Genomic DNA, 14994 nt, shown 5'->3' on the forward strand with positions numbered 1-14994 from the left:
TAACACAACCCCTGGTGCCTCAGGCTGGAGAGGGAGTGTGTGTGTGTCGGTGTAGTGTGTCTAGGGACAGTCCCGTGTGTGTATGTCCCGAGCCGGTCTCGGAGTCCGGGTGCCCCTCACTGCCCGCCCCCACCCCCACCCCTCCCGCGGTCCGGGCTGGCCGGGCCATGGGCAGGTGGCTCGCGCGTCAGCGCGCGGGGCGGGCTCGGGGCCCGGCTAAAGGGGCGGCGGGCCCGGCGGGGGAGCGCGCACACAGCTGGGCTCCGGGGCGGGCGGCGTTCAGCGAGCCAGGCAGGCCCCATGGCCGCCAGCCGGGCGTCCAACGGCCGCGCCGCGCACCCCAGCGCGGGACTCAAGCGGGCGCGCAGCGAGCCGGGAGGCAGCAGAGTGACCGTGGTGCTGGGGGCGCAGTGGGGGGACGAAGGCAAAGGGAAGCTGGTTGACCTGCTGGCCACCGAGGCGGATATCATCTGCAGGTGCCAGGTGGGTGCAGGGCGGCGGCGGCCGGGGAGCGGGGCCATGGTGGCTCGCAGGGGGCAGCTCCGCGGCTCTCTTCTGCTCTGTGGCGTCTTGCTTGTCTCCTGGCGTGTTTACCCTGGTGCCTTTACTATTCTCTTCCCTCTGGGTTTCCGTTTCTCTTCGCCTCGCTTTTCTTTAGCTCTTGTTCTGTCTTTTCACCCCTCTGGCATCTTCTCTCCTCTCCTTTTCCCGGATCCCTTTTCTCTGCCTTTCGGTTTCCCCCTTTTCTCTTTCTATCTCCAGTTTTTTTTATTCGATCTATCTATCTATCTATCTATCTATCTAATATCTTTCTCTTTATTTGTCTATCTCTGATCTCTGTCCATCTCTGATATCTTTCTCTTTGCCTATCTCTGATCTCTGTCTGTATCTGATCTTTATCTGTCTCTGCCATCTCTCCATCTCTGATATCTATCTCTGATATCTTTCTCTTTATCTCTGTGTTTCTGCCATCCCTTTGCCATCTCTCTCTGTCTCCCTTTGCCATCTCTCTCTGTCTCTGCAATCTCGTTCTGCCATCTCTCTCTCTCTTCTCTTTTCTTTTCAGCACATTCGCATTGTTTCTCTCTCCTCCTTTCCCCCACTTTCTCATCCCCTGTTTTACTTTCTCTCCCTTGCTTCTGTGCTCGAGGAGGAGGTGTGATTCTTCCCCAGGACCGGGCTGGGACCCTTCCCCCTCCTCTGGTTGCAGATTGAAATGTCACTGGGAAAGAAAAAGTCCTGAACTATAAATATAAATAGCTGACCGTTCGTGATAAGAGACACAAGATCCCGATGTTCAGACAGGCATGGGCCGTGTCTGAGCAAGGCGTCTGCTGCCGTCTGATAGCGGCCCATCTGCTGGCTGGGGAGGGGATGCATGCAGCAGGTGTCAGATGATGATTGCCTCTTGGAGAAAAGGTTGCCTAAGGTGACCAGAGGTCGGAGCAGCTAGAGTTTCCCGGTGGCCTGCCCTCTCCCCTCCTTCCACTGTCTCCTCATGATCCATGGATGCTTCCCCTTTGGAAAATTCATCTGGCTGGGTTCTGCTGGAGCCTTACATTTCTGTAATTATATGTAGCAGGTCCCAAGATCTTTCGTTTAGCAGCCGTTTCCACTCAGTTGACCACCTGCACTTAATGGATTTAATATTACTCCAGTTTTGTTATTGTGCAAGGGAGAAATTACTAACTAGTTCAAAGACTAGTCACTAATAAATCTTAGGAGTCTTCTTCAGTTTTGAGGCCATGTGTTTTGGATGGGCAGATCTTGTTTCCTACAGAATTGCTTGAAACTCCTTTTGAAAATCTTTTGAAATAGAACACGTATAGTGAAAATAGAGAAAGGAAGTAGCCACTTGAAGTATTTTGTGTGTTCATGGAACTTATTACACTGCTTTGCTTAGATTTATTTCTGATTTGTTCTGAATACTAAATAGAGTATAGTTCAAAGAGGCTCAAAACACAGAGACTTGTTTAGTATAAGCTAAAGAATGTGGGCATTGTATCCAATATACATAATCTTAATTACTTAAAAAAAAAGATAGTCAAAGCATGAATCATGAAAGTGCTTATGCAAATATACATACTAATGCTTATCTGAGGAAGAGCTCTGTATAGACGGAAAGCTTGTCTCTCTTACCAACAGAAGTTGGCTCATTAAAAGATATTGCCTCACCCACCTTGTCTCTCTGTTGTCTTTTAACTGTTCTAATAAATATTTCTATAAATTTTATTCTGGTTGTATTCATACAAGTTCAGCTCAGTTAACAGGTTATATGAAATGTTTCTGTTTTAAAATGCACAAGGGCAAGCAGTGAAAAGCACTGATATCCTTGAAACTGAGATAACCCCAAGGACATTTCCTAATTAAATATGTTAAGTAAATAAACTGTGACACATGAGTTAAATATTAAGAATGTGGGTAAAGTATTTTCAGTTGGTATGGTAAGCTGCTGGATCTTGAATTACCTTGGGAGGTTTTCCCTACAAATGGAGACTAATGAATGTGATTCAAATGAATATACTTAAGGTTCCTCCACAAGTTTCTTTGTAAACTTTTATAGGCAGCAGTGTATACCCTGGTTTTAGAACCACTTTAGGAGAGTGGGGTAGGGAATTGGCTTGAAAAGCTTAAGACTGGATCTGGACACACACTTTATTAATTTTACTACTGTCAGTAGTACCACCACAGATGGTAATAAAGTTAAGCACAGTGTATATGTGGCTGGAGGATTCGGGTCTTAATGGGTGGTGGTTGAGGGAAGACTTTAATCATTTTGAAGGGAAAAATAAAATCAGGATCAAAATTTTTTATATTTGAGTGGCAAAAAAGTAGAAGTAGACAGCTTAAGGTGCTTTAACTTAAAAGTGGTCTTTTTCCAAATAAAATATTTAAAGTGCTAATCTTGATTACAAATTTGCTATTTAGAGGACAACATTTTAAAAAGATTCTGTCAACTTAATCATATATTGTGAATAAATCATTGTAGCTTGCGTTAATAGTAACACTATAGATTATTAAAATGGAAAGAATTTTTAAAATCCTGTTTAATTTTGACTATCTTGTTTCTTTACTATTTGCATATGTCTCATCATTGGCAATGAAAAGCAAAGAAGTCTTTTTCACTTTTGTTTATAGTCAGTTTCACATTCAAGGAGCCAGTTCTGTAAACACATAAGCATGTGTGTGACTTGACTCATATGAGAATTCAGTGGGGATTGCTTATGGCAGTAAAGTTATACACATGTTTAAATGTTTGCAGAGTCAGGGCCCGGGTTCTCAGTATGGCAATGTTTGGTTTGCAGGCTCTGGGCATAGACAACTGGGACTTGGGTTGTTCAGGATTGCATTAGTAAATAGCAGGGTGGATTTGATTTAAATCATAGTCAGGAAGACTTGATTTAATCATGGATTTCTACATAAAAGTGCATTCTTGTTGGTTGTTATAACCTTAACACATATTCTTCACAACTCAGAGATAGATGTAGGTTTCATTTTTAGAAGGTACACACTATACATTTTTAAAGTGATTTATTTTGAAAATTTCAGATTAGTTTTACAGCTATATCAGAAAATGAATGAATGTTTGGTTATTTCATTTACCAAAGGTAATTGAAGCAGACATTTATGAAGTCATTTGGGAGGCGAACTATCTCCAATTCAAAAGGTTAATTGTTAATATTTGGAGGATTTTCTTGCCATGCTGAATTAGGAGGAGAACATCACCAGACAGACATTTAAATTGTTTTATTTAACTAAAACAACAACGTTAAGTGTTCTGGATTTTTTTTCTTCAACAGCAAATATATAATATTTTAACAAAACAAGCATATGAATGTTTGAATTTAGTTATTCAAGTTTTTTAAAATCAGGTTTGTTTTTGTTTGTTTTTAACTAAAATAGTTAAATGAAATCTTAAAAAAAAATTTAAATTGATAATGTCACACAGGTCAACATGAGAAACTTAAAATATTGGCTTCTGCAGCTAACTCAGTCATCTTCACCTTCATTTCCCTGTTTGTTCATAATCTGGAAAAGAAAAACAAGCTTTCCTGCTTTTTCAGGTACCAAACGATTTCTCAATTTGGAATGAATTAGTCCAAAGGAAGAAAATATTCTTTCTATACCGGCAGAAGAAGCTGCTGCTGTTAAAATAGTCTCTGAATCCAAGTGCTTAAGTGACTTCCACCAGTTCACTGGTGTGACTTTCTTTAAAACATCATCAGCAAACATATACTTCTTAGCTCTGAAGTTTATTATAGTTGGCATTATGGAGGGATGATTGCTAGATGTCCATGTCATAGCCAACTCCTCTTCTTCAGCAGTTAAGATTTGACCCTGGTACCGAGTATTGAGAATATTTGCATGAAAATGAGCTGGATATAGTGCTTGTCCCATTTGTTTTTTTTAATGCTTGTAATTTAACTCTGTCCTTGCATATTTCTCTTTTTAAGATTTCACTCCGTTCCTTCCAAATTTCAACAGCGTCAGCAATAAAACAGCTATTTCCCTGCATTTTGTTCAAGGCTACAGAAATAGGCTTCAGGGTACTCAGCATGTGTTCAACATTTCTCTTAAGCCCAAAGTTGAGAACTTTGGCTGTGACAGTGCCATCTATTTTTTTCACGATTTTGTTCACAAACTGTCATCAGATTAGGCCAGTTCTTGATATAGTGCTCAAAACAGTCCACTACTGAGTTCCATCACACGTCTTGTGGGGGAGTTAGCTTGGTTCCTCCCACTTTTTTCAGAGCAACTGCTGCAAAGTGGTTGTTACGGAAGTATTTTGCAATTGCAACAACATTAGCCTTTATTTCTGGAACACTGAAGTATTTAGCTAGGAGATGCATCAAATGAGCACTGCAACTGTATGTTATTAGCTTGGGACTCTCTTCTAAATAATTTCTTCTCATCTCGGATACATTTGCAGCATTGTCTGTGACCAAGTGCGTACTAGACATTTGAATTTTTTGCACAGTTTGTTACAGCTTTTACTGCTACTTCTTGTAAGTATTCTGCTGTGTGTGCATTTCCTGATGTATCAATTGTTTCTGTAAGGAAGACATTCACATACAACAGGATCATTGTGGACATTGCTCCACCCATCAAGACTCAGGTTAACAATTTTACTCTCTAGACCTTTTGCACACTGCTCAATTTCTCTTTCATACACTTTATCCAGCAATTTGCCTGCGACATCTGCTCTGTTGGATGGACTGTATCCTGGTCTTAATGACTGAACCATGTTAATGAAGTGTGGGTTCTCAATCATACGGAAAGGAGAGTTGGTTGCATAAACAAACTGGGCAATTTTTTCATCAATTACCTCTTTTTGTAATCTGCTGGTTCTTATCAAAAACTTATCTATGGTTGTTTCAGGATGATGGAGATTTTTTTTTTCTTTTTGCTACAGGTGATATACTATCATTGGCAGATAACTCTGAAACGATAGAAAATGATGGTGATCTTGAAAGTGGATAGTCTTCAGAATCCTGTATGTTGAGGATGGATTCCTCTAAACAAAATAAGTCAATGCAGTTATTTAATTATTATTACCATACTGCTCATTTAGTATTACTCATTGCATTCACTGACACTCGGTACTACTTTAAAGGTGAAATTGTAAAAGGAAGCTCTGCCTATTTCAGCTCTTTATTTTAATCACAACTGCATCTAAAATGATAGTACCATAGAGTAACAACTATATTTTTTGCTCAAACATGAAAATTCAAGAATAGTCCAGAAGGAAGACAGGCAGTCCTTAAGAAAGAAGTATGAAATAAAAAAGTTTACCAACCTGAAGATCTTTCATGTTCAGACATCATCATCTTCAATGCAGCTTACTCCTGAGACGGAACACTTCTCATGATGTTGTTTCATTCGGGCAACCAGGCCTTGCATTTCTTTGTTGCACTGTTTGCATTTTACATGCATGTCTGTCTTACCCACAGGTAGAGGAACTTCATTAAAATATTTCCAAACTGGGTCTCTTTTACGGCTTGCTGCCATTCTAGGTTTTCCCGTCTAGTGAGAGAATGGTATGGTAGAGCTCAAATCAATGAAGGCTACACTCAGAAAGACCTCAAGACTTCTGGAATATGCTGTTCAAACAATTTCACTTTTGTTTCTACTGTCTGTCCCTCCCTTCTCACATTTATTTCCAGACTCCTTCTTCTTCTTGTCCAGATCTATTCTGCCCCCAACAATCTTCTATTCATTGAACTTTTTGAAACTTTGCTCTTTTAGAGAGTTAAGCGATAGACTCTGTGTACACATATTTGCAGAGGGACAATAGGGTTGAGGTCTGTTATTTCTCACCTCTATATATTATTTATTTATTTAAAAACATTTTTACTGTTAACAAGCATGTTATCTCTGGAGAGACAAATCCACAGTTTGAGAACTGCAAAACTGAGCATCTCTGATGGTATCTTCTATACTGAGCACTGAATCCCATGGGGTAGATAGAAAGATTAACCTAAATCTATACAGAAGCCCCTAGAACTCCATAGGATTGGGTCCCTAATCCATGAATTTATTGGAACTCATTTACAAAACTTTTCTTAAACATTACAGGAATATATTGTCACATACTATAGAATTAGAATTTATAATCCCTTTTCCATGATGCGATATCTTTGAGCGATAATATATCTTTATCTTTAGATAGGGTTTTTTCTCAAAAAGCATTTTATCAAAAAAATCTGATTTAAATAAAAAAAAACAGATTTTTTTTTAATTTATTTTTTTAAAAATCATTGATTTTTATCCACCCTGGTAAATAAAGGAAACACTGAATTTAGAAAAGAAGTTCATTTATCTCAGTTTATTAAAAGTAAACAAATTTAGTTCTGGTACCAAACTCTCATTAAAGTGATATTCAACAGCAATTATTGTTGTATAACTTTAGCCCCCTCCCAAAAAAAGCTGTCTACATCCCTGACGGTAGAGGAATGTTTATTTCTTTTAAAACAATTGTTTCTGCTGGAATCAAATCTATGTCGTGGGAACATATTTTCTGGTCTAAGGTTTGTAAAGTATTTTCCTTTCTTTTAAATAAAATTTAAATTTGGGGCCAAATTTGTTTTTCAGGAACCCCTTTAAAATAACAATTAAAAAAATTAATTAGTGTGGATTCCAACTGGAATTTTTATCAAACATTTAACAAGAGTTTTTAGTGTCACAGATTTGCATTAATAAATCTACATAATCAGATTCTCACAGGTCTCAGCCAGGGGAAATAAAGCAGAAGTCACAAGGACTAAATAAAAAGTGGAAAGCAGGGACAGTCAGGAACTCTGGAGGTCAGCTGCAGAACATCCAGGATCTTCTTCCCCATTCTGTCTTGCTTCTCCACAGGGCCGGCTCCAGGCACCAGCTGAGCAAGCTGGTGCTTGGGGCGGCAGATTGTTGGAGGCGGCATTCTGCCCAATCCTAGGGCGGCACGGCCGCTTTTTTTTTTTTTCCCTTGTTCCGCTCTGGCCGCCCCGTTTTTTGTTTTTGTTTTGCTTGGGGCGGCCAAAAAGCCAGAGCCGGCCCAGCTTCTCCATATCCACATGGGAAATCTACAGTCACCCTGGTAGAAAAATTAGATTCTGCAATTCTGGCTGTGTTTGCAATAATAAATTTCAAAGGAATGGCTGAATCCCAAGCCTTTTTGGTCACATTGTTTCAGGGTTTTTCTTTTTTAATGCATACTTACGACATCTGCCCTGTAATTCATCTCAGTTTTACAGCAAGAACAGCTAAAAACTTGAAATTTTAGGACAAAAGCCTGACCCAATTGAAATTAGTAACAAACTTCCATTGAAGTTAGTAGGGCCAGGATTTAACCCCTATAGTTTGCAGAATACAACAAAATAAATCCTTGTGAGTCTCTTCTAGTTCTAGTTCAGCAATTACTTTTGTGCTTCTATAAACATGAAAGATTGTTACCTAGCTATAATCATTGACAATTCTAGGGGACACGTTTTCAATCTCCCTTAATTAAAATGCCTGCCAGATATGTGGGCAAATCTTATTGTATATGCAAACCCAAAGAAGCAAGCACAAAAATGCAGTTTATGTACAAATAAGTTTAATGACCCTAACGACAGTTAGTTTTGTGTAAGCATACAAGTGAGATTACATACACAAATCCAGGTTTTTGAATGTGTATTAGTGGAGAGCAAAAGAAAATTTGGCCCCACAAATTTAACTCATAAAGCAAAATTCAGAAATAAGAATGGCCATACTGGGTCAGACCAAAGGTTCATCTAGCTCAGTATCCTGTCTTCTGACAATGGCCAATGCCAGATGCCCCAGAGGGAATGAACAGAACAGGTAATCAAGTGATCCATCCCCTGTCGCCCAATCCCAGCTTCCGGCAAACAGAGGCTAGGGACACCATCTCTGCCCATCCTGGCTAATAGCCATTGATGGATCTATCCTCCATGAACTTATCTAGTTCTTTTTTGAACCCTGTTATAGTCTTGGCCTTCACAACATCCTCTGGCAAGAAGTTCCACAGGTTGACTGTGCATTGTGTGAAAAAATACTTCCTTTTGTTTTAAACCTGCTACCTATTGATTTCATTTGGTTGCCCCTAGTTCTTGTGTTATGCGAAGGGGTAAATAGCAGCTCATGTCAGAATTCCTTTAGGAATGGGAAGTAGAGACGGAACTCCAGTTTAGTGGAGGTGGCTGCTGTAAGAGTTAGCCCAGTTCCATAAGCAGTGGGGAAAAGTTTGCAGATACCTATGGCTTACAAAAATCTAGCATCAGGGCAAGTGCTATCTATTATTGGTTGTTCTCTGGATATATAGGAAAACTGTAGAGAAATCATCTGTATCCAAGTCAGATTATTTTCCAGTTAGGAATTGTCTCCGCTTTACAATAAAAGGAATGTCAGGCATGGGTAGACAGAGATAAAAATCATGGGTGATATTAGTAACAAAGGCAAAGTGCTGTAATTGAAACAGATAATATAAATCCCATAATCTCTCGTTATTTCTCAGTTGTGACCCAGCAGTTTACTAACTCATTTGGACAGAAGGGGTTGTGAACAGCACATTAATATAAAGTGTATCAGATGTTATCAAGTGAGGTGTTGAAAGGTTATCAAATAAGAAAATCTAGGGGAGAGACTGGGATTCAGATGGAAGTGTAAAGTTTAGCAGGACTTGAACCCAGCATCCTCACACTGCCACCAGCTATAACCTGGCTACTCCCTGTAACCCACAATCGACACATGAAGTTACACTTCAAGGGGTCTGATTGACAGTGGTCTTAGCCATCCCTGATTGGCTCCTTATCCCTATATAAGCCCAAGGAGCATCCCAAGAAGTGTCCAGATAACAGTATGGATCCTTTACTAGCTGCCCTGCTTCTCTGTTCCTGATCTTCTGGTATTGACCTTAGCTCTGACTTGGATTCTGACTCCTGATTGACCCCTGGAATTACCAACACAGACCCTGAGGCCTGGTATTGACTCTCAGCCTGATTCCTGACTCTGTCTCTGACCCTCTGCTTAACTCCTGACTCTGACTCTAGCTTGGCCCTCAGTTTGACTCTTGACATTGATACTGGCTGTGACCCCTGGCTTCAGTTCCAGAATCCTAAACTCCTGGCACTAGTCCTGCCTTCCTTTGCCCAGGATCCTGATGGTTTGCCTGGACCATCCCTAACTTGTGGAGAAGGCTGTCCCTGTGGGACATTGGGGCAGTGGGTTGCTCCCTTCCCAACATGTCCCAAGGGACCCTAAACACAACTGAATGGGGTGACAGCCCACAGGAGGAACTCCCCATGTTGCAGACACAAGTGGTCCAGCTCTTGTCTGAGAACCAGACCCTGTAAATGCAGACCACCCAGCTACTTGATGAAAATGCCATGTTACAAGCCCAACTAGCACAGTATGCCACCAAGAACCAGATACTGTGAGAGCAGGCTGCCTGGTTGTGGGATGAGAACACTGTACTACAGGCAGGTGCTGCAACAGCACACCTGGGCCAACAGTCCCCCTCCCAGAGCATTTCAACGGAGACTAGCAAAATTTCAACCAGTGCTGCCTGCTGTTCTTGCTCTGCCCCCAGTTCTTCTCCACTGACGAGGCCAAGGTCTCCTGATGGGAGAGGTACTGCAGTGGGCTTCACCCTAGTGGAATGACAGAGCCCAACATTGTCAAACTGGGACACCTTCCTCCAGGCCTTCCAGGGCCGCCCAGAGGATTCAGGGGGCCTGGGGCAAAGCGGGGGAGCTGCGGCGCTTGTACTCACCCGGCGGCGGTCCAGGTCTTTGGCAGCATTTAGGCGGCGGGGGGCCCTTCAGTCGCTCCGCGTCATCGGCAGCACTGAAGGCCTCCCCCGCCACCGAAATGCCGCCGAAGACCCGGACCGCCGCTGGGCCAGGACTTGCGGGGCCCCTGCGGGGTCCAGGGCCTGGGGCAAATTGCCCCACTTGCCCCCCCCCTTCTGGCCAGCCCTGAGGCCTTCTCCTCTGTTTTTGATGACCCCCACCACGCTTGTTTGGCGGAAGGAGCCCTGCGAAAACTATGGCCCGAACAGGGACTGACTGGCTCCTCCACCACCCACGTTTGGCAATTTGGCTCTGATACAGAATGGAATGAATCAGCCCAGTTCTGTCGATTCCAGGGGAGATTACGTGAAGAGATCCAGGGTGAGCTAGCTCGTGTGGAAATCTCAATCCACATAGATGCCTTGTCAGCCTTTTCATACGCATCGATAACAGGCTGTGCAAACGAAGCGAAGAGAAGAGAGGAAGTGCACTGCCACCTAGCTGATGTACCCCAGTAGGCTTACATTACTACTAAAACCCATGAAGGAGGAGGTGCCATCTTCTCTTAGCACTTGTTTCTATAGTTATCCAATAAAAGGAATTTACACTTTGTGTAAGGAATGGCACAGTATCAAAACTTAAAATTAGTTCTTTTAGAAGTTCTGGTGCTTGTGGTGATACCCACCCCAAGTCATATTTTCATAGCAGCAATAAATATATATAGGGTACATCAGCTCGTTATAGATTTAGAACAACATAGTGACACAGCTGTTTTAAATTTAGGCCTCTCCTTTGGGTACCAATGAGATCATGTCAGGACCACCTGGATTATAAATACAGAACGAGAACGTCAGGTTTAAAGTTACCAAAGCTTCCTAAGAAAACAAGCCTAATTTCCAATATCATCTATAAAATCTACTAAATGTATTATCCAATATAATCATTAGAAGAAAACAGCTGAAAATTAAGATCAAGTGACATCTGTTTTATTTCATTTGTTGCGTGACTGGCTAGCTGTTACTAACTTATTTACAGATATCAGAAAACCAATGTTCATTTCCTTAGGTCATGTTACTCCCCACAGGAACACCACTACACTTCTGCAGAAGAGAAGGGCTAAAGATGAGCAGACATCTTATGCTGTTCCGGTTTTAATTCCTCGGTTCTGCGCATTTTCATCAGGATGTCTAATTATCCTGTTTAGGATTTTAAGTGAATGGGCTGTAACAAACTTTGAATATGTTGCTTTCTTCCCATCTTCTGCAGCCCAGTTTTGGAGTTTTGTTCTAGGTGAAGAGGGGTTCTATTTACAACCAAGAATTATTTAACCTTACAAGTACGAAGTATGAAATACAGAGCTGCAGTTAAGGATATTAACTTTAGAAATATTTTGTGTATATTCTTTCACAGGTCAGAAGCTTTGCTCAGGTCTCGAGCTGTGTGTATTTGTATTTATTTATCATACTAATGATGAGCTCATTAGGCTTTAGGAGATTGAAACATTTTGTTCTGATTTCAACATCTTAGTATTTAAAAAAATATATAAAAGTAGGGAGTTGCACACCTCATAGCTTCTATAGGCCAAGCTCATTGCATGCTCCAGGGGCTCCTAGTATCCCTCCATTCCACCCTACAAGCTCCCTGTGTGTGACCCTCGCATACCCTTCTGTTTAGGGACTCCCTGCAATCCACTCACATGCCAGGGGCTCTGTGTGCCCCCCATTCCTCCATGCTAAGATCCCCCATGCTAGGGGCTCAGTGTGCATCCCCTTTTCCCCTCCCATCCCCTTTTTCCCTCCATGCCAGCAGGGCCGGCTCTAACTTTTTTGCCGCCCCAAGCAGCAAAAAAAAGCGCCGCCCCGCCGTAACCCCCCCCCCACCGAGTGCCGCGCTGCCGAAACCCCCCCCGCCGAGCACCGCGCTGCCGAACACCCCCCACTCCCTGCCGCGCTGCTGAACCCCCCCCTTCCAGAGCGTTGCCGAACACCCCCCGCCGAGCGCTGCGCCGCCGAAACCCCCGCAAGCGCCGCTCCGCGCCGCCAAACAGCCCCCGCCCCGCTGCCGAACACCCCCGCCCCCCGTGGAGCGCCACGTCGCCGAAACCCCCGCCGAGCGCCGCGCCGCCGAACACCCCCCGCCCCCTGCGGAGCACCGCGCCGCCAAACACCCCCCGCCGAGCGCCGTGCTGCCGGAACCCCCTCCCCGCCAAGCGCCGCGCCGCGCTGCCCCCCGCCACCCCAAGATTGGCCACCTCTTACCAGGTGCCTCCCCAAGCACGTGCTTGGTTGCCTGGTGCTGGAGCTGGCCCTGCATGCCAGTCAGGGTCCCCCATTATTCCTGCATGCCAGGGGCTCTGTACACTCACATTTCCCCATGCTAGGGGCTCTGTATGCCTCCTCCACTTCCCCATTCCCCTCTTTCCCCCCCAAACCAGGAGCTCTGCATGTACCTCCTTTCCCCCCATGCCCAAGGCTCTCTATGCACCGCCATTCTCTTTTTCCTCCTCCATCATGCTTTCCCATCCCCCCGCCTCCATGTTCTCTTTTTTCCTTCCTTCTTTCTTTCTCTGTCAATATTTTAAAACTGTATTGGGAGCAGGGCCGGCTCTAGACACCAGCAAAACAAGCTGGTGCTTGGGGCGGCACATTTTTAGGGGCAGCATGGCCGGCGCCAGAATGCCGCCCCTAAAAATGTGCCGCGGCCGTCCTAGCTCACCACCACGGCGCGCGAAACAGCGGATTCGCGAAACAGCGGATTCGCTCTCAAACCTGGGAGGGAGGGAGAGATCCCGAGCGGCCGCGGCGCGGGCGCCGCTTCTCCCCCTCCCTCCTAGGCTTGAGAGCCTGGGGGGAAGGGGCGTAGTTGAGGCGGGGCCAGGGGTGTGGTAATTAAAAAAACGGGTGATGGGGGGCGGCCAAAATTGTTTTTGCCTTGGGCGGCAAAAATCCTAGAGCCGGCCCTGATTGGGAGGATGAGAAGAGCTAATGTGAGGCATGTTGTTGTGCTGTAAATTGCAGAGCTGGTTGAAGTTTGATACAGGAATACAATATCACAGGCCAAAACTCCAAAATCTTTAAAACTGGAAAAGTTTTAAATAAAATTATGTATTGAAGAAGGCAGCCTTTGGGCTGGAATTTATTGAAATTCCACATAACATACAAATGAAAATAAGTAACATAACGGTAACATTATGTACATATTAATATACATAAAATGCATTAAAATAAACTAAAATACCTCAGATTTTCTTTCATATAATAGCCATGTAGAAATGAATACACAGTGTTGTCAACTCTTGCCCTTTTGTCACGAGTCTTGTGATATTTGATGCTTTTTATTAAAGCCCCATTTTCTAGAGCTATATAATTACCTGAAAATCTCTGATTTCATTAAAAGAAACAAGTTTTTGGCCCTCATGGTTCTGGAGAAAAGCTTGCAAATGTGACCTGAGTGCACCCTAAAGGCTCAAAACCCAGAAGGCAATTAAAAGAGAACCCAACCTTTATTTATTTAATATTTATTAAATCTCATGATTTTTTTAATCAATCCCATGATTTGGGGGCCCTTACTCATGGGTTTTGAATGCTCTGAGACTGTAATACTGAATACACATCCTATAACACAATTAATATAGCTGTGAGGGCTTCAGGCACCCATGGTCAGCCCTTGAAGGGGAAAAAATGTCCTGTGGTGTTCTTGAGCAAACTACTTGGGAGTTGGATGCCTAGACACTTGTGAAAATCCCAGTAGTTACTGGGTGTGTTTTGGTGCCTAAACAGCATTAAAATCTGGCCATTAGCTTTCAAGGTTCACTTTCAGTTAGACTTAGGCTTTTAAGTGCAAGTTTAAGACAAGTTTAGAAAATTAGTTTAGAAAATGAGACTTAGGTTCTTTAGTAACTTAGGCACTTTTGAAAATTTCCCCCCTATTCTCCAACTGCAAGACATGAGTGACTTAACTGGGAGTTACTCATATCCTGTCCTAGGTGCCTGACTTAGATTTGAGGAGTTTAACCATACTGTGACTTTCTATTAGAGTCTGTCACCCAATCAAATATGTTTCGAGAGACAAATCACATAGTGGAAATATCGAATAGCAAATAGTTTCACTGGAAAGAGCTGGTGAGCAATCTGCAGGCTAAAATATGTTCATATAAACCATTTGTAGAATAATTCCAAATAACAAACAAAATAATAAAAACAGAGTTTGACCAAAAACTGTCAAAAACAAGCAGTTTCCCATTTTCATATTTCAAAATTAATAAAATCCATATGAGATGTAACCAGACTATAGTGCTTGGGAAAGCTGGGCATAACTGAAAAACTAAAATAAGACATGAATGCAGAAATAATAAAGATCAAACTACCAAATCTTTAGCTACAATAGTAGAGAGACATTATAATGTCCTTAATCATCAGTTTGTGTCTTTCTTTTGCAGGGTGGGAATAATGCAGGCCACACTGTCGTCGTTGATGGGAAGGAATATGATTTTCACCTCTTTCCTAGTGGCATAATTAATCCAAAGGCAATTTCCTTCATTGGTAAGATAAACATCTTATCCTGTTCAAAAGTTAATGTTGCATGGAAGGCAATCATAATCAGGGTTTTATAAAACTAGCAAACAAAAACATGAAAGGTTGTGAGTAAGGATTCTTTCGGTTTCAGCTTTTTTATTTTTATTACTACAGTTGTAAGATTTGCCACATTTCACACCGTTATTTCT

General features: G+C 42.8%; 1 protein-coding gene across 1 annotated transcript in view; it reads left to right on the forward strand.

Annotated features, from left to right (window-relative positions):
• The first annotated feature begins 247 nt into the window (after nt 1-247).
• The window catches only part of ADSS1 (adenylosuccinate synthase 1), a 39013-nt gene continuing 24266 nt past the window's right edge, over nt 248-14994 (forward strand). The window contains exons 1-2 of the mRNA XM_026654246.2: nt 248-483; nt 14710-14812. Coding sequence (XP_026510031.1) covers nt 301-483; nt 14710-14812 — 286 coding nt within the window. The 5' untranslated portion in view covers nt 248-300. The remainder of the gene's footprint in view (nt 484-14709; nt 14813-14994) is intronic.

Source organism: Terrapene carolina, unplaced genomic scaffold, assembly GCF_002925995.2.
Source record: "Terrapene carolina triunguis isolate 2854851 unplaced genomic scaffold, T_m_triunguis-2.0 Scaffold189, whole genome shotgun sequence".
Classification (NCBI taxonomy): Eukaryota; Metazoa; Chordata; order Testudines; family Emydidae; genus Terrapene; species Terrapene triunguis.